General features: G+C 32.4%; 1 protein-coding gene across 2 annotated transcripts in view; it reads right to left on the bottom strand.

The window, feature by feature from the left end:
- The window catches only part of MEI4 (meiotic double-stranded break formation protein 4), a 343,130-nt gene that overhangs the window by 160,220 nt on the left and 155,292 nt on the right, over positions 1 to 27,618 (bottom strand). For both annotated transcript variants that reach the window (XM_056818515.1, XM_007484229.3), the window contains exon 3: positions 24,004 to 24,548. In XM_056818515.1, coding sequence (XP_056674493.1) covers positions 24,004 to 24,548 — 545 coding nt within the window. The remainder of the gene's footprint in view (positions 1 to 24,003; positions 24,549 to 27,618) is intronic.

The raw sequence follows: 27,618 nt of genomic DNA, 5'->3' as shown, positions 1-27,618 counted from the left end.
TAAGAAATATATATATATATATATATATAAAATTTATGAATTAGAAGAACTGAAAAGCACCTCATTGAGCCTAAACCCTTGATTTTATTTTATTTTTTATTTGTTTATTATTTTTTATTTTATTTAATTAATTTTTCCAGGATTACAAAAATTATGTTCTTTCTCTCCCATCCCCCCAACTCCCTCCCATATTGGACACACAATTCCACTTAGTTTCATATGTGTCTTTTAACCTCTTTACTTTTAGATGAGTCTTAGAGGGGTCCATTAGTTCAAGGAACTGTATAAGGTTACAAAGCTATTAAGTACAAGATCCACACACATATTCATATTTTAGTAGAATAAAGGAAAAGGGTAGCCAATGTCCTCTTCACATCTGCAATATCTTGATCCTCACTCCTAAGAGTTTAATGTGTTCAAATATTCATTCTATCATTTAGCTTTCTAAGCATTGAGTCCAGAAAGGCCAATACCAGGCGGTTTTTAACTATCCTTTCTAAGAAAACCTAATTTTCTGTAATTGTTAAACTGGAAACAATCTGATTAAGGTGCTAGTGAGAAACAAAATTTTAGACTTTCAATGAAAGCTCAAAATTTAATATGAAACAGTGTCTTTGCATATAGAACAAATCTCTAATAATGAAATTTTGGGCAGTCTTGGAAAGCCTATGTAGAGCATGTTTGGGTAAAGGAAGGTTGCTTAATTTTTCTACACCAGTGAGTCATACTATATTAGTAATAGTTGTTATATACATGTTCACTTCTGACATTAGGAAATTCAGTTTGATTTTTGTAAAGTCCTTTTAACAGTCTCTTCAGTTTATTTTTTAATCTTACTTATAATGAGGTAGGATTAAATTATCACTAAATATATTTTCAGTTCTAATATTCTATAATGCTAGATCCCAGCTATCCTTGTGACTGATTTTTTAGTAAGTGAATACTAATTCAGGATGAGAATTTCATAGGTGAATGAAAGTTATTTTGTATTTTTTTTAAAAATCAGACATTTCAGTATACTCTTTTACCCTTCCATAAAATTAATGTATCTGGGGAAAGAGATACATTTTGCAAGTATTCCGGAAAACAAACCTAATGGAAATCAATTTAATTTGACATTTGCATTTAACAATACTCAGCATTCAATCATTGTTGTTTCCTACCAGACTGCAAATTTTAGAACTTCTTAATAATACCTATGATTGAACTGTTATTCCGTCAGCAGTAATGGACACCCTGTCACCTATTAGAATGTGCTGCATTTCCTCAGTCTTAATTCCCTGGATATTCAATTAATTCAAAGAAGATGAGCTTTGCACTCACAGATTTGAAACACATCAAAGAGATACATTAATCTGTTTTTAAAGAGCATTTGTCCCAGAACAGGGAGGTTCTTCCAGCTGCTGAGTCAGGAAATGCCAACCCAGGAGCTGCCAAAATAGTCAGTGTGTGACGGGCTATTTGGAATTAAATGCATTCTAAGCAACCTCTTAAATAATGTTACAAACAAAACTGTGGAATTAAGATTATGGCTTTATTCAGGTCCTGAAAATTTCATTCTTAGAACCCTGCCTACTTTCTCCTCAGAATACCTCATAATGGTGGTCAGCCTTTCTTTTCAGGCATGTTTTTAGGACCCTATCTGTTATAAATTCTCTGGAGTTCTCTCTGTCCAGGATTAGAATTTTTAACATTAAAAATCAATTACACACTATTGTGTCTTCAAAATTAAGTCAAATGAAAAGATTGAAAGTAACACTGAAACCCAATAAACTGGAATTTTACATAAAAATATCTTTTCAATACAGCAATAGAAAGCTATATTAACATGCTCTGATTTCAACATATTACTACTGTTTCTCCTGTCTTCCTCACACTCATACACTGTAAATAGAGTAAAAAAGCAACCATGTTTAGTTCCCAGCATAAAATTTTATCTTGGTGTTCTGGATGGAGAAACACAACTTGACTGATTTATATACTTATGGCTTACAAAGCACTATCTCTATAAAAACCAAGTATAAAAGGTTGTACAAGTTATATTCCCCAATTCATGAATAAGGAAATTGAGGGTCTGAGAGAAAACAGGAATTGCTCATGGTCACACTACTGCTAAGTTTCAGAACTCAAGTTCTTTTGCTTCACAAACAGTTCTGTTCTTTGTTTGTTTGTTTGTTTTTAAGTATAATATATGCATATTATATATATATATATACTAAATATTCTTAATCTATATTATCTTATGAAAAAAGCAATTTGATACAAAATATTGCATTATTTTTTGTCCATTTTTTTCTCAATTACATTATAGAAGCAATTGTTTTCTGACCTTTCACAATCCAAATTCTCTTCCTCCCTCCCTTACTTTTCTTTTCCCAGATGATAACCTAATCTAGGTCCAATGATGTCATGCAATGTGAATTTCCATATGCCATATGTCATGAAAGATATATCATGAATGCAAGAAAAAAACTCATGAAAGAAACAAGATGACAAATGGCATAGTGCTATCTGCATTCATACTCTGACAATTCCTTCTATGGCTGTGGATAGCATTTTTTATAATGAGTCCCTTGGGGTTGTCTTGGATTCTTGTATTGTTGATAATAGTTCAGACCTTCATAATTAATCAGCATACAGTCTTTCTCTCAATGTATAAAATGTTCTCCTGGTTCTTCTAACTTTACTTTGCATCAGTTTATTCAAGTGTTTTGAAGTTTTTCTGAAATTTTCAGGCTTGTCATTTCTTACAGCACAATATCATTCCATTAAAATCATTTGCCACAATTTATTCAGCCATTCTCCAAATGATAGATATTCCTTCAATTTCCACCAATAATAAAACCAAAAATTTTCCAATTTTCCCACATCTCCTACAATATTTTCATTTTCCATTCTGGTCATATTAGCCAACTTGATAGATGTGAGGTGGCATTTCAGAGTTGTTTTAATTTGTAGATTCCTAATAAATGGTGATATGGAACATTTTTCCTTATGACTATAGAGAGTTTTGATTTCATCTAATAGGTTACTTTTTATATCCTTTGACCACTTATCAATTTGGGAATGACTTCTATTCGAATAAATTTGACTCTGTTCTGTATATATCTGAGATATGAGGTCTTTGTCAGAGAACCTTGCTATAGTTTTTTTTTAATTATTTGTTTAGTTTCTAATCTTGTTTGCATTGGTTTTACTTGTACAAAAATTTAATTTAATGTATCAGAATAATCTATTTTACTTCTCATGACGTTCTCTATGTGTTTCTATTCATAAATTCTTCCCTTACCTATAGAGCTGTGTACCCCTACTTTGTTTATGGCATCATAAGTTATTTCTAGATCATGTATACATTTTGATTTTATCTTAGTATTATGTCTGAGATGCTGGTCTATGCCAGGCCCAGAGACAGGAGGTCTTGGTTTCAAATCTGGCCTCAGACATTTACTAGTTGTGTGACCCTGGGAAAGTCACTTAACCCCAATTGCCTAGCCCTTACTGCTCTTCTACTTTGGAACCAATACAGTATTGATTCCAAGACTGAAAGTAAGGATTTTTTTTAAGTAATAGATTCTAGGCATTTTACTGTGTTCTTGAGCATGTCTCTCTAAAACAAGTAAAACTACTAATAGGACTCCTTTCTTACCATTAAGGCCTTTTGTAATGAAATGAATTGAATGAGGAACATAAAATTTGCAACCTTCATGAAAGGAGGAAATATCAGCAATAGTGAAATCATAAATATACCAAAATACTAAAGTTAAATTTGAATACTTTTTATAATTGTGTTGTTACAAAATTTATAATTATATATCCCTGTGAGAATATTTCTCTTTTTTCCCCCAATAGGAGCATCTTAGGATCACTAAAAGCAAAATCTTATAGCATAAATCACATTTAGTTGAAAATGGCTATGCAAACTGGATATTAACAAATCACACTATAAAAATTGTATATGCGTATGCCTGTAATATACATAAGTTCTCGTTGGAAAAATTCCTTGTAGTTTCCATTCTACTTTCCAGTTAATGCAATATTGAATATGTAAAATAAAATATAAAAAAATTTTAACATGGGCCAATATGAGAGGAAGTATGTTATAGTGCACTGATTGGTGGCCTCAGACCAAAAAGAATTGGGTTCAAGTCCTATCGCTGCCACCTATGTCTTTCTGACCCTGGGCAAGTCAATTAACCATTCTATGTTTCTAAGATTCTAAAATTGCATTGACAGTACCAAATTCCCTTTGTAGAGGAAGTACTGCTTTGAGATTTCACAATACCAGTAAAATCCATGGTCTAAGACTTATGTTTAGAGACCAGTATATGTGTACATGAATGCGTGAATAAAACTTCATTCAGCATTTATCTTGTGGATGTTTTTCTTCCTTTTCAATATCTTGTTTTTCCCCATTTAAAACCAGCTATTGAGTTAAGTTTTGATTCTCTTCTTCATCCCAATATTCTTCAAAAACAAGGAAAAATCATAAATGGTATTTCTTACTCCTTTTGATAAATCAAATCAGAGGAAACTAGATGGCACAGTAGATAGAGAGCTGGGCCTAAAAGTCAGAAGACCAGATATCAATTACACACTTAATTAACTGTGTGAATCTTAACAACAGTCTATCTCAGTTTCTTCAATTGTAAAATGGGGGGCGGGGGAATAAGAGCATTTAACTACTAGGGAAATTGTGAGGATCAAATGAAATAACATTTGTATGGATCTTAGCATAGAATCAGGCACATAGTAGATGCTTAATAAAATATCCTTAAATAAATGTCCTTCTAGCTTTCCTTCTTTCTATGCTTTCCCCCCTCCTATTAGTCCTTCTTTCCTTATTATCATTTTATCATACAGTCTCTTGTGTTCCAATAAATAGCTAATATATAACAAAAATTATATCCATAAAAATTCACATGTGAATCTATACTATTATTTAATATTGTACTAGAAATATTAGCTTTAGCAATAAGAGAAGAAAAAATGGAAGGAGTTAAAGTAGGCATTGAGGTAATTAAATATCACTCTTTGCAGATGATAAGATGATATACTTAGAGAATCATAGACAATCAACTAAAAAACTGGTAGAAATAATAACTTTATCAAATATATATATATATATATATATATATATATTCAACAAAGTCCAGCAGTAAGAGTTAGAATGAGAAATTCCACTTAAAATAACTAAACAGTATAAAATACTTGGGAATCCATTTGCCAGGAAAACACAGGAGTTATATCAACACAATTACAAAGCATTTTTCACACAAAGTTAGATCTAAACAATTAGAAAAACATAAATTGCTTATGGGTAGGCTGAGATAAGATAATAAAAAAATAATCATACCATAATTAATATATTCAGTGCCATACCAACCAAACTATCAAAAACTATTCTAAAGAACTAGAAAAAAATAACAAAATTCATCTGGAAGAATAAAAGATCAAGCATATCAAGGGAAATAATGAAAAAATGGGAAGGATCGGGGCCTAGCAGTACCAGATCTTAAACTGTATTATAAAACAGTGATAATCAAAACTGTATGGTACTGGCTAAGAGACCGAAGGGTGGATCAATGGAATAGACTTGGGCATAAATGTCCTCCGCAAAATATTGTTCAATAAACCCACAGATTCCAGTTTTGGGGAAAAGAACCCACTATTTGACAAAACTGTTGGGAAAATCAGAAAAAAATGTATGGCAAAAAAAGTTTTAAATCAATATATTACACCCTATGCCGATTTAAATTCAAAATGGTTAAATGACAAATATAAAGAGTGAAATCATAAATAAATTAGGTGAGCAAAAAATAGTGTACCTCTCAGATCTGTGGGAAAGGAAAGAATTTAAGACCAAGGAAGAGATACAGAACATGGCAAAAGATAAAATGAATGACTTCAATTATATCAAATGTAAAAGTTTTTGTACAAGCAGAACCCATACAATCAAAATTAGAAGGAAAGCAACAAACTGGGAAAACATTTTTGTAACAAAACTCTCTGACAAAGCTTTAATTTCCCAAATATATAAGGAACTAAGTCAAATTTACAAAAAAATCAAGCCATGTCCAATTGATAAATGAGTAAGGAATATGAATAGGCAGTTTTCAGATAAAGAAATCAAAATTATTAATAAGCATATGAAAAAGTGCTCTAAGTCTCTTAAATTAGAGAAATATAAATTAAAACAACCCTGAGGCACCACCTCACACCTAGCAGAGTGTCCAATATGTCAGCAAAGGAAAGTGATGTATCTTGGAGGGGATGTGGCAAAATTTGGACACTAATACATTGCTGGGGGAGTTGTAAATGAATCCAAACATTCTGAAGGGCAATTTGGAACTATGTGCAAAGGGTTCTGTGTGGTAGCAAAAAACTGGAAAATGAGGGGATGTCCATCAATTGGAGAATGGCTGAACAAATTGTGATATCTGATAGCAATGGAATATTGTGCTGAAAGGAATAAAGAACTGGAGGAATTCCATGTGAAGTGGAATAACCTGGAGGAATTGATGCAGAATGAAAGGAGCAGAACCAAGAGAACTTGTACACAGAGACTGATTAAATGTGGAATAACTGAATGTAATAGACTTTTTTGCTAGCAGCAATGCAATGATCCAGCATAATACAGAGGAACTTAGGAGAAAAAACACTATCCACATACAGATAAAGAACTGTGAGAGGAGAAACATAGAAGAAAAACATATGGTCAATCACGTACTTCGATGGGGATATGATTAGGGATTTGATGTTTTAAAAGTCACTCTATTGCAAATATGAATAATAGGTAAGTAGGTTTTGAACAATGATACATGTATAACCCAGTGAAATTGCCTGTCAGCTTTGGAAGGGGGCAAGAAAGAGGGGTGGGAAAAAAAATCATACATCATGCAACCATGGAAAATTTTTCTAATTAACAACAAAAAAAAATTAAAAGGGACCTTAAGGAGGAAATAGATAGTAAATCATACTAATGTGGGACCATAACCTTCTCCTATTAGAACAAGATAAATCAAAGCAAAAAATAAATAAGAAAGAAGGTAGGGAAAGGAATGACATATTAGAAAATTTGGAGCTAATAAATATCTGAAGAAAAATAATAGGGATAAAAAAGAATATAGCTTCTTTTCAACAGCACATGGAACATATACAAAGATTAACCATGTACTAGGACACAAAAAGACATTGCACACAAATGTAAGAAAGCAGAAATAACAAACACAATTTTTCAGCCCATAATGAAATAAAAATCTTAATCAATAAGGATTTGTGAAAAGGCATATTTAAAACTAATTAGAAACTAAATAATCTAATTCTTCAAAACTGGTTGGTCAAAGAACAAATCAAAGAAACAATTACAGATTTCATGAAGAGATTGACAATGAGGAAACAACTTTCAAAATCTATGGGATGCAGCCAAAGCAGTACTAAGGGGGGTGGGAAGAATTTATATCCCTGAGTACATATATCAACAAATTGTAGAGGGAAGAGGTCAATGAATTGGGCATGCAACTTAAAAAACTAAAAAAGAGAACAAATTAAAAATCACTAAAAAAATAAATTGGAAATCATAAAAATCAAAGGAAAAATTAATAAAATTGAAATGAAAAGAACAATTAAATTAATAAATAAGACTAGGAGTTGGTACTTTGAAAAAACAAATAAAATAAAGGACTGGTTAATCTAATAAAAAAAGAAAGAAGAAATTCAAATTAATAGTATCAAAGATGAAAAGGGCGACCTCACCTCTAATTAATAGGAAATTAAGGTAATTATTAAGAACTATTTTGTCCAAATGGCAATAAATATGACACAATAGATTAAATGGGTGAATATTTACAAAAATATAAGTTGTCTAGATAAACAAAAGAGGAAATAGAATACTTAAACACTCCCATATCAGAAAAAGAAATTGAACAAGCCATCAAATAACTCCCTTAGAAAAATCTCCAGGACCATATGGATTCACAAGTGAATTCTATCAATCGTTTAAAGAACAACTAATCCCAATACCATAAAACCTATTTGACAAAATAAGCAAAGAAGGAGTCTTACCAAATTCCTTTTATGACACAAATATGATATTGATTCCAAAGCCAGGCAAACTAAAAACAGAGAAAGATTACTACAGACCAATCTCCTCAATGAACATAGATGGGAAAATCTTAAGTAGAATACTAGCAAAAAGACTACAGGAAGTTATCATGAGGATTATTCACTATGATCAGGTGGGATTTATACCAGGAAGGCAAGGATGGTTTAATATTAGGGAAATTATCCACATAATTAACCACATCAATAATCAAAACCACAGAAGTCACATGATTATCTCAATAGATGCAGAAAAAGCCCTTGACAAAATACAACACTCATTCCTATTGAAAAAATTAGATAGTATAGGAATAGAGGGGCCTTTCCTAAAAATAATAAATAGTATATATTTAAAAAACCATCAGCAAGCATCATCTGCAATGGGGATAAATTAGAAGCCTTCCCAATAACATCAGGAGTGAGGCAAGGGTGCCCATTATCACCTCTATTATTTAAAATTGTACTAGAAATGCTAGCCATAGCAATTAGTGAAAAAAAAGAAAAGGAATTGAAGGGATTGACATAAGCAATGAGGAGGCGATACTCTTTGTGGATATTATCGACTACTTAAAGAATCCTAGAGAATCAACTTAACAACTTTTAAAAAGTTGTAGCATATAAAATAAACCTACACAAATCATCAGCATTTCTATATATTTCCAACACAACTTAGCAACAAGAGTTAGAAAGAGAAATTCCATTTAAAATCACCCTAGACAATATAAAATATCTATTTACCAACACAAAGACAGTAATTATATGAACACAACTACAAAACACTTTTCACACAATTAGTGTGAAATTAATTAAAACTAGATCTAAATAATTGGAAAAACATTAATTGCTCATGGGTAGGACAAGCTAACATAATAAAAATGACAACCCTACCTAAATTAATTTACTTATTTAGTGCCATACCTATCAAACTACCAAGAAACTTTACTGAATTAGAAAAAATAGAAAAAAGTTCATTTGGAAGGACAAAAGATCAAGAATATCAAGAAAACTAATTTAAAAAAAGAAAGAAAGATGGGACCAGCAGTACTGGATCTTAAACTGTACTATAAAGCTGTGGTCATCAAAACAAGATGGTACTGGCTAGGAGACAGAAAGGAAGATCAGTGGAATAGACTTGGGGTAAATGTCCTGAGCAAGATAGTTTATGATAAACCCTAAGATCCCAGCTTTGGGAACAAAAGTCTACTATTTGACAAAAGTGCAGGGAAAATTGGAAAACAGTATAGGAGAGATTAATTTTAGATCAATATCTAATACCCTACATCAAGATAAATCCAGAAAGGGTAAATGACCTAAATATAATGAAGGAAACTATAAGTAAATTAGGTATAGAATACCCATCATATCTATAGGAAAGGAAAGAATTTAAGATCAAGCAAGATCTAGAAAAAAATCACAAAATGTAAAATCAATAATTTTGATTACATTAAATTAAAAATGTTTTATACAAACAAATCCAATGTAACCAGAAATAGAAGAGAAGCAACAAATTGGGGAAAAAAAACCTTATTTAAAAAAAAAACTCTGACAAAGACCCAATTTCTCAAATATATGAGGAGCTAAATCAGTTGTACAAAAAATCAAACCATTCCCCAATTGATAAGTGGGCCAGGGGCATGAATAGGCAACTTTTCATATAAAGAAATCAAAACAATCAATAAGCACATGAAAAAGTGTTCTAAATCTCTTACAGAGAAATGCAAATCAAAACAACTCTGAAACAACACCTCACACTTAGCAATTTGGCTAATAAATGTTGGAGGACATGTGGCAAAATTGGAACACTAATGCTTTGCTGGTGGAGTTGTGAATTGATCCAACCATTCTGGAAGGCAATTTGGAACTATGCCCAAAGGGCTTTGAAAGACTGCCTGCCCTTTGATCCAGTCATACTACTGCTCGGTTTGTACCCCAAAGAGAAAAGGAGAAAGTCTTGTACAAAAATATTTATAGCCTCACTTTTGTAGCAACAAAAAATTGGAAAATGAGGGGGTGTCAATTGATTGGGGAATGGTTGAACAAATTGTGGCATATGATAGTGATGTAATACTGTTGTACTAAAAGGAATAATGAAAGGGAAGAATTCTGTGTGTACTGGAAAGACTTCTAGGAATTGATAAAGAGTGAAAGGAGCAGAACCAAGAGAACATTATATATAGAGAGTGATACATTATGGCACAATCTAATGTAATTGACTTCTTTATTAGCAGCAATGCAATGATATAGGACAATTCTGATGGCCTTTGAGAAACAACTGTGGGAGTAGAAAAACATCTGCTAAATCACATAGCTCAATGTGGATATGGTTGGAGATATAGACTCTAAATGATCACTCTACTGCAAATATTAATAATATGAAAATGAGTCTTGATCAATGATATATGTAAAACCTGGTAGAATTTCTCATTGGCTATGGGGATGAGGGAGGCTAGAAGGGACAGAAAGAACATGCATCATTTAGCCATGGAAAAATATTCTAAATTCCTTAATTAAATTAAAAGATAAAAAATAAATTAGGCATAGATCACTATCTCACAAATGAATATATGATTTAGATATGAAGGGTGATATTACATGTAAATTAGGAGAATGTAGAATAATTTATCTGTCAGATCTGTAGAGATGGGAAGAATTTATGACCAAACACAAGATAGATTACAAGATGTAAAATGAATAAATTTATTAAATTAAAGAAGGCTTTGTAAAAACAAAATCAGTGTGGGGCAGCTAGGTAGCTCAGTGCATCGAGAGCCAGGCCTAGAGATGGGAGGTCCTAGGTTCAAATATGGCCTCAGCCATTTCCTAGCCATGTGACCCTGGGCAAGTAACTTAACCTCCATTGCCTAGCCCTTACTGTTCCTCTACCTTGGAACCTATACACAGTATTGATTCTAAGATGGAAGGTAAAGGTTTTTTAAAAAATTGACATAACTGAGATTTGAAAGGAAACAATAAACTGTGGAAAATTTTTATGACATATTTCTCTGATAAAGGTCTCATTTCTCAAATATATAGAGAACTAAGTCAAAGTTAAAAAAATAAAATTTATTCCCCAATTGACAAATGGCAAAATGATATGAATAAACAGTTTTCAGAAGAAATCAAAGTGATAATCATATAAAAATAATCTACATAACCCTCTTGATTAAAGAGATTCAAATTAAAACATCTGAGATACCACCTCACACTGATAAGATCTGCCAATATGACAGAAAAGAAAAATGATAAATGTTGGAGGGGATGTGGCGAAATTGGGATGCATTGTTGATAGAGTTGTGAATTGGTCCGACTATTCTGGAGGCAATTTGGAATTATGCCCAAAGGGTTATAAAACAATGCATACCTTTGATCCAGTAATACCACTACTAGTTCTGTATCCCAAAGGGGAGGGGGGCTACTTCTTCAAAATAATTTATAGCAGCACTTTTTGTGGAGGCAAAAAATTGGAAACTGGAAAGATTTCCATGAATTGGGGAATGGCTGAACAAGTTGTGACATATGATATGATGGAACACTGTTGTACTATAATGAAGGATGAGTAGGATGATGTCAGAAGGATCTGGAGAGATGTACATGAACTGATGCAGAGTCAAATAAGCAGAAACAAGAGAACACTTTACAAAGTGACAGGAATACTATAGAATGATCAACTGTGACTGATAGCTACTCTCAGCAATATAAAGATCCAGGATAATTCTGAGGAACTTATGATGTAGAAGGCTATCCACCTACAGAGAAAGAACTGTTGGGAATTGGAATGCAGATCAATGCATGCATTTTTCACTTAAGTTTATTTGGGTTTGGTTTTATATAATTATTCTCTCAAGAAATTAGCAATATAGAAATATGTTTTGCATAATACATGTGTAACACAGATCAAATTGCTTGCCTGCTCCAGGAGGGAAGAAAGAATGCTTGGAGGGAGATAATTTGGATCATATAATCTCAAAAAACTTATTTGGATAATTTGGATAATAAAAATAAAATATCTTCACAAATTAAAAAAAAATTCACAGGTGATTTGTCCCAGACGTGTATGCATGTGTATTTATGTATTACATTTAGAACCAGAGGACCCAGGGTCAAATTGCAATTTGGTTATTTATTAATTACACTACCAGTAGGTCCATGGACGAGTTACTGAACCTTTGCAGGTTTCAGTTTCTTCATTTGTAATAATTAAGGGCATTTACTATATGGTCTCTATGATTTCTTTTACCTCTAATTCCATAAACCTCTTATCGATCCTTTGATTGTGAGGAGAAAACAACTAAGAATTCCATACATGTTCTAAATATTGGTCTGCAATATTTAAAAAAATCATTCTCTTTTCACATTCTTAAGATAAAATTCAAAATAAAAATCCTGTAAGATAAAGTTAAATACATTAATCATTCTGATACCAGTCATTTAATATACCTCACCTCCTCTCCCTGAGTCTTAAAGGTTAAAAGAAATATATACCTTATTTCAAGCAAAAATAATTCAGTGTCAGTTCTTGGCAAAAGGGAAAAAATAGTATAGGAAAAGGAATACTAAAGAGGCCCAGTCAGCTTGTCAAACACAAGACATGAAACACTTATTCTATGTAAGTACTGAGCTGTATGTGAAATACAAAATAACAAAAGTCCCTGATGCTCATTTGCTTTTGGTTTAGTGTGATGTGATGGAAAGGGATATAATTTGTAGTTAGAGACTGTGAAGTTAAATCTATTTTTTCCCTCTCTTACTGGGTATCTACGTGACCTTGGGCAAATAATTTCATTTCACTGGGCATTAGGTTTTTTTTAAACGTAAAATAATAATGGTTTATACTTTTAGCTTACCATGAGGTTTATCAAATAACATAACTTGAAAGGTAAGTAATACACATGTTGTTATTCATATTTTAAAAAGGAAAATATTATTTTATAAATGAATGGGATCTTAAGACTCCCTTTCAAACCTATTATACTATGAAAAGGGCAACCTTACCCCTAATGAAGAGGAAATTAAGATAATTATTAAGAACTATTTTACCCAATTATATGACAATAAATATGACAATCTAGGTGAAATGGGTGAATATTTACAAAAATATAAATTGCCTCAATTAACAAAAGAGGAAATTTGGGAATTCTCTTATGAAATAAAATGTTGTTATACTTAGGTATATTGGATTCCTCAGTACCCCTCAGTGATAGCCTCATTTACTGGGACTAGTGCACTATAAGATCTCCAAGAAAATGTTGGTGAAAACAGGAAACAGGGATTTATTTTATAATAAACAAAGGAGTAGGAAGGGTGGATTAAGGAAAAGGGGTTCTCTAGCTCTAAGAAAATCTCACTAACCACTCCCTTCTAAATTTCCCTCACAAATTCTTCAGTTACTTGATGTTCCCAAGGCCCTGGCCTATCTCTAAGATTCCCCAAACCTCACTATGTAAACCTGAATCTAATTAATCCTCCCAGGTTGGTTAATAAGATGAAACCGTTTTCCAAATATAATCAGGATTGAACTCCTGATGACTGAGTTCAAGCCAGTCATGCCAGGCTGGAGTTTGGCCTCAGACCCTCACCAACACTGTCTTTGGATTAGCTCAGGTTAGCTGTTACACAGATCTCAATTGGATTAATCTTCTTAGTAAGTAGTCTCAGTAAGCAGAAACACTTCACTTCACTTCACCGTAGTTTTTATCACCACAGGAACCAACAGAGATCAGATACCTTTTTCTCCACACAGCTCCACTGACAGGAAGCCAAGAGCCCTCAGGGGCAGTTGGTTCCCCCTTCAAATCCTCCCTTTGAGTTCCAGAATCCGTTGTCATTTGGTTCCTGGTATGCAACTAGATTTTCTCCTGCAAAACCCTTTTCTTACTTATATTTCAACTCATTTCTTTCTCTTTCCTTCCTACACTTATCAAGACACATACAGGAATTATGTGAATATAAGTATAAAATACTCTTTAGAGAGATGAAGACAAGAATTTGAGACTCATTACTTAACAGTTGGGCCATGTCTACATAATTAAAATCACAATACTATCTCGTACATATATATACATATATATTTTTACATATATACACACATACATATATATACACACACACACATATATACACATATATATCACCATATAACTAAATGGCACCTAGAAAAAAAGTGAATATAGTAGCATGAAATTAGAAAAACTCAAGACACTACTGCCTAGGGCTAGAACTTGGTCTTCAACAACAAAATGCTGAGAAGACTGAAAATCTAAAAGGCTAATAATAACATTTCATACTATATACCACAGTAAGCTACAAATGGATATATGACCTATGTATAAGATATTATATCCTAATAAGTTATAGAAGAAAAAGAAATAACTTTCACATTTTTAGATAGGTATAGGCAGAGAGGGAAGATATTCAATAAAAAAGAATTTTGATCACATTTTCTAAAAGTTTTAAATTAATGCTAAACATATATTCACCAAATGTCATGACATCCAAATTATTTAAGAAAAACATTTAATGAATCAATTTTGCTATAATATAGAAGGACATAAAATTATATAGCTCAGTATGAGAAATCTAAACTTAAAGAAGAAAAAAGTTAAGACAAATAGATTTTTAGAAATGTTAGATATGAAAGAACTCTGAGGAAAATTAAAGGGGAAGAGAGAGGAGTATGCATTTTTCTTAGCTGTAATGACACTTTTACAAAAAAGGAACACATATTATAGCATTAAACCTCAAAAACAAGCAGAGAAAAGCAGAATATTAAATATATAATTTTGGGACAAGAATGCAATTTGCACATTCAGTAAGATGTATTAATAGCACAGATTAAAAAGTAATTGAAAATTAAATCATCTAATGCTAAATAATGAAGGAGACAAAAACATATCATAAAAAATCCATAACATAAAGACTGACAAAAATTGGATGAATATAAAAACTTGCATGCAACCAAAATATTACTTTGAGGAAAATTTAGGTCTCTAAATGCTCAGGTCTATAAAAGTGACAAAAGAGATCAATGAATTGGGAATACAATTTAAAAAAGGAAGAAAAGAACAAATTAAAAATCACCAATTAACAAAACATGAATTTTGAAAATCAAAAGAGAAATTAATTAAAAGTAAAAAAAAATAACAAAACAAAAATATATGAACTATTAGTTAATTTGATTTAAACAAGAAATCAAATCAACTACCAAAAATAAAAAGGGTAAATGCACCATAACTGAAACAGAAATTAATGCAATTATTGAGAGTTACTTTGCCTAATTATATGCCAATAAATGTGGCAATCTAAGTGAAATGGATTAATACTTAGAAAAATATAAATTGCCCAGATTAACAGAAATAGAATACTTAATTAAACCCATCAGAGGAAAAGAAATTAAATAAGCCATAAATTAACTCCCTAAGAAGGCTGGGAAAGACCCAGGACCAAATGGATTCATGAGCTAATTCTATCAAACATTTAAAAAATAATTAACTCCAACAGTACATAAACTATTTGAAAAAGTAGGTAGACGAGTTCTACCAAATTCCATTGTTGACACAAATATGGTTTTCATATCTAAACCAGGGAGAGTAAAAACAGAAAGAAAGTCATAGACTAATTTCCCTAATGAATATTAGGGAATACAAAGATTTGAAATAAAATACTAGTAATTATATAAAAGTATCATACAAAACATATGTTTATGACCAAATTGGATTTTTATCATGAAGGCAGGATTGATTCATTATTAAGAAAGCTATAAGCATATATGACCACAACAATGACAACAAAATCATTGGATAATTATCAATAAATGCAGAAGAAGCATTTGAAAAAAAAAACAACCATTCCTATTTAAAATTAAACACTAGTAAGCAAAAGAATATTTGGCATTTTTATAAAAATTAATATATGACTATCTAAAGCCAAAAGCAGGTATTATATGTAATAGGGATAACCTAGAAGTCTTTGCAATACAACTGAAGTGAAACTCAAATATCTAATATCACCATTATTCAACACTGTATTATAAATGCTAACTATAGCAATAAGAAATTAAAAGAATATGAATAGTCACAAAGGAAACAAAACTCTTTGCAGATGATATGCTAGTACAAAGTATCTGAGAAAATCAACTATAAAATTATTTAAAACAATTAACTATCATGGCAATGTTGCAAGACACAAATTAAGTCACATAAATCATCAGCATTTCTCTATAGTAAAAACAAAATGTATTGAGAAATAAAAAGAGTAATTCCATTAAAATTATAGCAGAACATATATAAAGTCTGAGACTTTCCTACCTAGATATACACAGAAATTATATGAACATAATTACAAAATACTTTTCATACAAATAAAAAGAACTGGAGAAAGATTAACTGTTCAAGCATGGGCTGAGTTAATATAATAAAAATAACCCAACTCTCTGAATTAATTTACTTATTCAGGGCTATCCTAATCAAAATAGCAAAGAATTACTTTATAGAGTGAGGAAATAATTCATCTAGAACAAAAGGTCAAAAATACCAAGGGCATCAATGGGGCAAAAAAGAAAAGAGTAGTGAACCAGATCGCAAACTATACTACAAAGTAGCAATCATCATTAAAACTTTCCACTCAATAAGAAATAGAGTAGTTGATACAGATGTATTTAGTAATCTAGTGTTTGGTAAATCAAAAGATCCAAGCTTTAGGGGTCAGAATTCACTGTATGACAAAAACTGATGGGAAAACAGCAAGGCAATCTGGAAGAAACTATGTCAAAATGATTATATGATTTAGTCATAAATAGTGATATATTTACATTAGAGGAAATTGGAAAAATGTATCTGTCAAATCTATGTATAAGAAGGAACAGTTAATTAACAGACATTCAAAGGAGGTAATAAGGACAATTATGAATATATAAAAATTTAAAAGATTTCCATGAACAAAAGCAATGAAGCTAAAATTAGAAGGAAGAAAAGAAAGAATAAAAATTGATATCATTTCTCTAACAAAGGTACCATTTTTCAAATACATATGTAATTAGCCAAATTTCAAAAAATAAAAGGCATTTCCCAATTGATAATGGGTCAAAAGATATGAATGGAAAGTTTTTCAGAAGAATAAATCAAAGCTATTAATGGCCATATGAAAAATGCTCTAAATCACTAATAATTAGAGAAATGAAAATGAAAATAATACTAAAGTACCCTCACACAAATCAGATTAATTAATATAACAGAAAAATAAAATGACAAATATTGTAGGGGATGTGAAAAAATAAATACACTACTAAACTGTTGGTGGAGTTATAAAACGGTCCAACCATTTCTAGAGATCACTTTAGAACTATGCCCAAATGGCTATCAAACTGTGTGTGCCCTTTGACCCAACAAAACCAATACTATATCCATAACCAAAAAAGAACAAAGAAAAAGGAAATGCACTTATAGGTACAAAAAACTTTATAGTCTCTTTTTGTGGTGGCAAAATATTGGAAATGTTGGGGTGTCTATCATTTGAGAAATTGCTGGAAAAGTTGTGATATATCATTGTGTTTATGTGGTAAGAAATGTCAATAGAGAGAGCTTCATAAAAGCCTGAGAAGACTTACATGAACTGGTATAGTAGAATTATATACAGAAGCAGAAATATTGTACTAATAATCAACTATGAAAGACTTAACCTCTCTGGTATAAATACAATGATACATGGCAATTCTAAAGGACTTATGATGAAAATTGCTATCCAGCTCCAGAGTAACAGCTAATAAACTTTCAGTGGAGACTGAAATATATTTTTCCTTTTATTTTTTTGGAACATGACTATTATGGAAATGTTTTTCATGACTTCACAAGTATAACAGATATTATATTTCTTGCCTTTTCAATTGTTGAGTAAGGAATAAAAGAAAAGGAAAGAATTTGAAACTGAAAATTTTAAAACTGAATGTTATAAACAGATAGGCAAATTAAAAGAATCAGCTTAAGTGTGATCTTCAATTTGTAATTTTTTTCTTGATTCCCCCCTAACCAACCTGCTATCCCTAAATTACCATGAGAAAAAAAGATATATTCATGCATACTGTCTCTTTTAGTAGATGTGACCTCTTCAAAAGCAAAGTCTGTTTAATTTTTATCTTTGTATATATCTCTCTTAGCTCATATTTATGGTAACAAATGTTTGTTAATTGATGAGTAATATTTTTCCCCATTCAAGTGCCACAAAGTATAACAATGTGTCTTCCTTCCAAGCATGATTTTGGAATCCTCTCTCATGAAATTGTATGGCAATCCAGTTTCTGATTCATGCTTTGATACACCTTTACATCTATGATCTTTCATCAGTTGGAAAATCCCTTTACTGATGTAGATGATAAGCTGTTCACACCTACTAACTTGGTGTAATTGCTTGTGCTTCTAAATCCTCCTCTTTTCTACAAATCTTCCACAAAAAGTCAACAAAATGCTTTGGAATTTTTTCTTTTTTAAAAATATTTGAGGAACACCACTGCAACAGCATTTGGTAATATGATAAACAAACTACATTGGACATACTTGGGTAAACATTATCAACAGTTCTAGGAAATGAGTTACTTTTTAAAAATTTGTAAGTATGATATATAAATGAAAGAATTACTAAAGAATGCATAATTTAGTATTTCTTTAATATTACAGGTGGGAGGGAAAATGCTGTCAGACAAATAAATCAGAAGAATTGTAATTAAAAAGTTCCACAGATTTAACTTCTATATCACAGAATTAAAACTTCTATTATGTATCAGTTATTCATTGAAGTAAATAAAGGATTCCCTTCATGCTGTTATTTTAATGGTAGTTTAGTAAGATCCTCCAAAAATGTAAACAACTACAAGCTAACCAAAAATACATTTTATAGTGCCAAAATTTTACTAAATGGGGGGAGAAAAGTAGATAACAAGCTATTTAGGAAGGCATTTAAAGTATGCCACTTGTTATATTGGTTTTATCTGGAAATATATTGATCAGAAATAGGGGTGTTAATATTCTAAATATTATGCAAATAAGACAATTCTATAACTAGACAAAAATCACATTTAACCAAAAGCAAAAAGTAGGAAAAATTGCAACATTTGGATGGATTTTTAAAGTTACATAATGTAGGTCAAATATTAAGTATAACTACATATCCATGCCAATTTTATGTAATGTAAAAGACTGAACATCTAACATTTTCCATATATAACTTATTGTCCCTTTTACATACTCTCTAATACTAAACATTATAGTGCTAAAAAGGATATTGATTTACATATGCATAATGCATATTCATTGATTATTATTCTTTTCATTTTAGTTGAAGAAAATTGAAGGTGGTGATCTGTGAGTTCTGAAAGTTCAAGAAAGTAAGCTACCCAAGGTCCAGACTTCTGAGAGTTCACACACATGCTTTATCAATAAGTTAAGTATTAATACTATAAAGGACCCAACCCAGAAATAGGTAGAATGAGAAAACAACAGGCAGTGATAATACATTTGGACAGGAACTTAAAATAACCTATGCTCTGTAGAATCTAAGTCTGAGTTTATTCTCCCTAGAGACTGAGAAGTATCAGAGAAAATGTGATGCGGTAGTAATTCGGTAATGTTTATTCTTTGGTTCTTGCTATAGCTTCAGAGTAAATATCCTATTGTATAAACTTATTAGTGTTACATGGTTAAACAGTATTGGGGGTGGAGGTGGCTACTTTGGGCTAGGGGAAAAAGCTGATTGGCATAGAGAAGAGTTACTCTAAGCCCTCATGGATAACCCTAGAATCCTCAGAATGAGAAGTATCTGGGCTTATTCCAGAAAAGCGAGGCCAGAGAACAGACTGTCTATATTAGAGTTAGCTGGAGGCACAGTTTAGAATATACCAGGTCTGAGGTTAGGAAGATTTGATTTCAAACACAGCTTGTTTTAGACATTTACTAGCTGTATGACCCTGGGCATGTCACATAGTTGCTGTTTGCCTTGATTTCCTCAACAGTAAAATAATAATAGCACTTACCCTGCACTATTGTAAGGATTAAATAAAATATATGTTAAAAGTGCTTAGCATTATATTAAACACTATATAAATGTTTACATATTTCCATTAATTCCCTTATTTTTTAAATTACATGTGGTCTCTCATTAGAATGTAATTCTTGAGAGGTTCTATTTTTTAATTTGTATTCCCATTATTTATTTTAGTGACTAACTACAGTAGGTGCTAAATAAATGCTTCCTTACTTGATCATTCTTCAAAGAGCATATTTCTTATTAATTTAACATATTTTCCAATTTAACAAAATTTCTTTTGACATAGTAATCTAATAGAACAAGTAATAATCTCTGTAATGGGGAGGTCTCAGCATTGACAACTGCTCTTGATAAGGACCATCCCATTGTGAAAGCTTTGTTATGACCTTGTAGTCAAGTCTTATTGTTCCTATGAGCCCTGGATCAAAGATATGATCTCTTAATTTTCATAAACACTGAACTTGGCCACCCTACTCTCTGGAATGATTAGGAACATCAAGGTGATCAATACAGTATCCCCAATAATGGCCTTCATTCTCAGTTTAGCTATTGCAATCTGGCTCACATCTTTTCATTCTTCTACAATATTTTACAAATGAGCTTATACCTTTTAACTAATGTTCCCCTTGTCTGGCATTCCTTTAGCTGACTCACATGATTTCTGGAGTCCACAGCTTTTGAATAATGGAGGTGTTTACTTTTGTTCATTGTTAAAGAGTTAACACCTCATTTAAACAAATGAGTTTATAAATGTCTACCTCTTCTATTTATCCTAACATTTTACTTTGACTTTACATTGAACGTGAACAGTTGTTTTTAACAAATCAGTTATATGAGTGCACATAGACAACAGATTATGAAATTATCAGTCAATTTCTATCAATTAGCTATAAATGATATCATTTGGAAGAAAGGGGTTGATGGTACTGGCTTTTTTTGTGTGTCTTTTGAGTAGTCATTTGTACTCTTTTGTTTTTTGATTCCATATCACATTTTCTATGTTGTTTTCTTCTGGCACTTAATTCTGCAGTGATATAAAGGTGTATATGGCCTTTGTATAAAGTATCCTGCCAAGTTTTTCATCAATTTTTTCTACTTTATCCTCTGAAATAGACATTAGTAAATAGGCTTCGATTATCTTCATGTTCTATGTTCTTATACTCTTAAATGGGTACTTCAGAAAACACAACCACAAAATGAGGTTTCTTCTTATCTTTGTATACACATGAAACTAACTGAAATAATTGCTTTATTTGCTTCTCTGAAGAAAGCTTTCTATTTGCCTGAAATTATTTGTCTTCAGATTTAACTGAGAGCAAAAATGAAAATATGTATTTAGTTCATTTTCTCTAATAGAAGTGGTCATCTAGTGGTCATCAGAACAAAAAAAATTATATATTAAGAGTAGGAAATAGGGCCAGGGAAGCCCAAAATGAAGAACTTTTCTCCAGCAATGCAGTTTGGTACAATGTTGACAACTTGAAGTCTTGAGAGCTGCATTGAGAACTAAAAAGTTAAATTTTTGCCCAGGGTCACAGAGATAGTATATGTTAGAGACTGTACCTGAACCCAGGTATCCATGGCTCTAATACTAATTCTATCCATTTACCCCCTCTGTCAGTAAGAGTATGTGAAAGAGCAAAACAATCCAGAGACTTCTGAAATGAAAAGCCTGTAGAAACATAAGGATTCCATCAGCAGTGGGGGAATGGGCAATGATGGTTTGTAACCTTGGGGCAAGGAAAAACCCAGGGGGAGTCAGTTGGTTGACTCTCTCTCTCTTTCTTGGACTGAGACTGCCAAGGAGACAGTCCACTTTTTGACCAGATCCTGATATCAGAAACCTTTCCTTCCCTGAAACCTGATTCCCATCATCCTAGATCAACAAGTGGGCAAAGACCTGAAGAAAGAAGCAGGTCACAAGAAGACCAGTCACAATTTCTCAGTTATCTTGAACTTGGGACACCTGCTGTGCTGTGCCAAAAGTCAGGGTTCATTGCTCTGAACCCCTCAGGGGATCAGGTCATCAAATCTGAGTCAACTAACTTTGGGGGGAAAGGTTTAGCTAGATAGGGATCCCTTCTTCCCTCTTTCCCTCTTAAACCCAGTCTACCAGCCATTTTCAATGCTATCCTTCATCCCTGTTATTTTAGAATAAATCTATTATCAAACCTTAACTGACTCAAGCCTCAGTGAAGGGCAGTTATAGCTGAGTGGGGAAAGAAGTGACACTCTCTCTCTCCCTAAAAGGAAGAAGCTTTCTATTTAGGAAGAGCCTGGGAGCAAGGAGTGAAAAAGCAGGCATAGTGATGGGCCATAACTAGAGAAGACTGAAGGGGGAAAAGAACAGACTTACCCTCCTACCTCTTGATCCTAACCAACATCAACTCCCTTGGGTGAGGGAAGACTACATTCTCTCCCTCTATCTCCCCAAAACACTCCTTTATTACAAGTAGCAACAATTTAACTGTTCCTTGAAGGCAATCTCATCCCCTTTCCTACCACTCTACCACCAATAATAAGAAAAATAAGGTCTTTGTATATAGAACTAAAACTTTAAGAGACTTTAGAGATCACATGATCTAACTCTTAGTTTAAAGAGAATTTAATCAGAAGCACAGGGAATTTGTGATTTATCCAAGTAAACAAAGATAGTAAGCAACAGAAGTGGGATTTGAATACAAGCCTTCTAACTCCAAACTATATCAAACTGCCTCAAAGGAAGAAGGAAGTTACACATGATGGAATTCTGTTTTCTATTTTAACTTTCTCAAACACTACCAGGACTAAAAAAAGCCCAATGTCTATCACGAACTAGCCTCTCCTCTCTGACCTAGTTCATTCTTGTATAGCAGTCTATCTAGTTAGAAACAGAGTTTGTATACTATTTGAATAGTCATTAAGGACTCAGACTCACCTCTATAAGCCTTTTTATTATGTCCTGGTCAGAGAACTGAGACTATACATATACACACACAGCTTTCTTCTATTGAATCTAGCAAATAAAGATAATCTCCCAAGTGGTGATATGTTACAAAATATAAAATATGTTCTAAATTGTTTTGGAAAAATAAAACAGAAACCAAGGCAAAGACAAATAAAATGATAAAATAATCATTAGTTGATGGGTTTTTCAACATTACCCAAAAAGAGCAGTAAAAAGTCAATTTTTTTTCTTTCATAATTATGGCACATTGATGAGGGATGAGACTAGAAAAAAATTACAATCCCCTATACAAAAAGAGTCAAATATTTTCACATCTGCTAAATGTTCCATATTGCCATTTCTTTGCTACAGTGTCTATCACTATGATACCTTAATTTACTTTTAGGTGGTAAAGAGAACACTAGAAAGCATAATGAAAGAACTAGATCTAGCGGTTGAATGCAAGTACAGTGCCTGATTTATACAAGGAGGAATTAACCCAAAACAAAGAATATCAGAATTTTGTGACTGCCAGACCCAGGCATGCAATACATGATAACAGAATATACTGACTGGTTCAGGGTAAGGAACCACAAGGTGTATCCATTTCAAAGGATGGACCTGCAAATCACATGTCTAGAAATATCAGTTAAGCTAATTCTTTTTTTTTTTTCCTAAAAGCCTTACCTTCTGTCTTACAATCAATACTCTATATTGGTCCCAAGGCAAAAGAGTGGTAAGAGCTAGGCAAAGGTAAAAGCAAGGTTTTTGCTCAGAGTCACTTGCTCAGGGTCACACAAACAGAAAATATCTGAGGTCAGATTTAAATCCAGCACCTCCCAGCTCCAGATCTGACTCTCAATTCACTGAGCCATCTTAGCTGTCTCCCAGGTAAACTCATTCTTGACTTCTGATTTCAACATTACATAATATAATAATATACTACTTACCCGATTAATATTGGTGCTCTTTAAAATAACCTGCACTAGAGTTTTCTCAAATTCTTCCAACTTCTTGAAACATTTTTTAAGTATGTGATTAGATAAATTACAATCATCAATTAAACTAGTCAAAATACAAACTGCTTCTGTCAAAAAGTTTGAAAATGGGAGTTTAGGATTACTGTAAAAAGCTATCAGGCCATCAAGCAACCGAAAAACAGAATCAGATACTGTGGAACAGTCACTTTCATACTTGTTTAAATCTGTTTTCAAACTACCAGATTCTGTTAAGTTCTTCAGTTCAAGCACATGTTGTAAAAACTGCAGGTGAGAAGATAAAGTTTTTTCATGGAGAGCACAATGGTTTTTTACAATAGGTGGTTGATATAAAGAAATTTCAGAAGATGAAATAAAACTCTCTTCAATATTCTGGGATAATTCTGAAGGATCAGTTCTAGTCTCACTTAATACATCACATCCAGAGTCTTCCAGCTGATTGGAGATGTCCTCAGGACTTTCAAGCTCCTTAGAGGGTAAAGGTTTAGTTGGGTTTCCTGAAACAAAACAAAATTACAAGTTACTTGACAAAAGCTTTCTTATGTAATTAAAATCTGTAGACATTTTATCATTTATTATTTAAATCTAAAAATGGCAAATGAATGACTTGCCAAAAGAAACGACCTGAATATTAAGAAAAATATATAAAATGTATATTCAAACAAAATTATGAAAGAAATGGGCTTAAGGATGTCAGCAAGGAAAGCTTTTACCTTTACTGGCAAAAGGTAGTGATGACTCTTCTTGATATTTCCTTACAAACAAGAAGAAAAACCAGTTTTAGCTGCTTCTTAGCCACATCTTTCACTATGTATACTGAAAATCTGTTATCCTAAAAAAGAACTACATTTCCCAGGAGCCCACCAACTTCCTGTCATTATGTATTTCCTGTAGACAGGGTATATTAGGTGGGGATATGGAGGGTCCCGCCTCTTAATTCCTGTTCCAAGCTTCATGGTGGTAAGACAAGCATTTGAACTGGCTGATCAGCCATGAGCACATGATCTTTATTTTGTATCCTCTTTATTCCTTGATTTCTAATTATAATTAAAAAACCTCCTAAAATATATTTTATTTATTGAGACTAATTTTAATTTTTACATTGATAACAACCACTAGTTGGAGAAGAACTTGTCAATTTTTTTTAAGATAGCCTAGAAAGATTTTTAAGCCACATTTCTCCTGCCAAGGCTTTTTAGCCACCCACCCTCATAAACTCCGGAAGAACTCTGAACTCTCTTTGGAGTTGCTGCCTTTTTCTTTCAGTACTTTTTGCTCAGTCACCCTCCAGGCTATTTAGTCTGGGGGCTCTACTTGAGCCCATATTCCTCAGTTCCTCACTGCTGCCTATGGCAATCCTCCTCCTGATCTCTGGCCCTGCTCCTACTCCTGCTCCTGAATTGGCCTCTGTCCCAACCCCAACCCAGACCGCTTTTGCTGATCCTGCTGGGCTGGTGATTACTGAAGCTGAAAAAGCTAGGAGTTCTTGGAGTCTCTCTCTGGGGAACTGGTAAAAACTGGGGTGTATTTTCCTTAGGCAATGATTAGCCTCCTAACTCCCTCTCCATGTGGCTGGGGAAACAAACTGCTTCCTAGTGTTTTTAATTTTTACAACTATCTGCACTAAGCCAATGATAGAGCCCATCTAATTTCTACCTCTTTTTTCTTTTCAGGAAAACTTTAATTTCAGAAGTACATTTTGGATGATTCCCATAATCTCCTCTAATATCTTAAACAATTTGTTCATTCAAAAAGTATTTAAAAAAAAACTCAGACACTATATCTCTAGGGATATTAGAAAGGAAACAAAGAAAAGGATAAGGCCATTTCCTTGGTAAAAAGAGAAGGAAAATAAATATGTAAAATTCTAGGACTCAAAGCTATCAACAATGCATTCTAAAATGCCAGTGAAATTATATTCAGCTCTGATTCAAATGATTATTCCTCCTTTTTAAGGGAGGCATAAAACATTCTGAAAAGGCTTTTCCTCTGGCCAGTCATTCCTTAGAAGGGAGAGAGGTTTAACATCTAGAGAATGAAGGACAAGTCTGGGAAAATGGCATTTAAGTGTTGCTTCAGGTAGGTAGCCTGTGGGTAGCCATGTGGGTAGCCATCAACAAAACACTTAGCTCTTCTTAAACTATTAGTACCCCATTCAATTATCTTTGATGATTTAGTTGCAGCTAATTTATCAACTTGCCATAGAGAAAATGTTTTGAGTCTCCACAAGAAAAAATGCCTATAGTTATGACATTATATTTGCAAAGTCAATTTCTGTAAGTATCCTCAACCATTCTTCTAAACATCTTCTAAACATAAAAATGGAAAAAGAAGAATGTATTCAATCGAGAAAACAAGGGTTTTAACCTGTGTAACTTTATAAGATGGGGTCATTTTTTATATATAAAATATATACCAATATTTTACATTTATATTATATAGGTATGTGATAGCTAGATGGCACAGTGGATAGAGTACTAGGCCTGGAGTCAGGAAGACTCATCTTCCTGAATTCAAATCTGAACTCAGACATTTATTATTTGTTTAACTCTAGGTAAGTCACTTCTGTTTTGCTTCTGTTTCCTCATCTGTAAGATGAGTTGTAGAAGGAAATGGCAAATCTTTTTTGCCAAAAAATTCCCAAATTGGGATCATAAAGAGTGAGGCATAATTGAAAACCAACTGGACAATAAAACCATATGTACATATATATATATATATATATATGTGTGTGTGTAATTATACTTATGAAATTACCAAGACAACATATTTAAATTATATATATATATATACATATATATATATATATATATATATATATATATCACTGACATTTGGTGAAATGAGACTCATTACTAAAATATGACAATAGACTTTTATACTTTACTCAAAAAATAGATGAAAGAGCAGTAAAGTAGCATTGAATACAAGAATAATATAGTTTTATGAGGTAAATTGTGGACCAGAGAAGTATGACTAAGTATTAGAAGATTAACAATATAGCAAGGGAAAAAGATTATTTGGTGAGAATATGCAAACAACAAACCAGCCATAAGACAAAATGGATTATGAGTTAATCTCCAGCTAATAAATCATAAAATATTTAAATTTTTGTCTTAATGATGATCTTATTCTTCAAGAAATGAAGGGAAAATTAAGAGAAAACTTATCCAGAAGTGAGAGAAAAGAGAAGGGAGAGTTAAAACAGGGAATTTTCTCACCTAAAGAGGCATGACAAAAATATTACAGTAGAGATAAGGACGAAGGTGATAATTGGAAATTCTCAAACTTAACTCTCACTGAAATTGGCTCAGATCGGGGAAAACAATCATTCAAATTTGGGTATATAATCCTATTTTATCCTAAAGTGAAATAGGAGGGGAATGAGACAAGGGGGTGGGTTGGGTAATAGAAAGGGGGAAATTAGGGAGTCAATGAGCAAAATCAAAACACTTCTGAGGAGAGAAAGAATGAAAGGAGAGAAAAAGAACAGGATTAAAAGGGGAAAATAAAACAGAGTGGAAAACACAATTAGTAAGCATAACTATGAAGGTAAAGAACAATTAA

Source organism: Monodelphis domestica, chromosome 2 (genome assembly GCF_027887165.1).
Source record: "Monodelphis domestica isolate mMonDom1 chromosome 2, mMonDom1.pri, whole genome shotgun sequence".
Classification (NCBI taxonomy): Eukaryota; Metazoa; Chordata; class Mammalia; order Didelphimorphia; family Didelphidae; genus Monodelphis; species Monodelphis domestica.
Note: the sequence above shows the minus strand (reverse complement) of the source record. Positions and strands in the feature narration are given on the sequence as shown.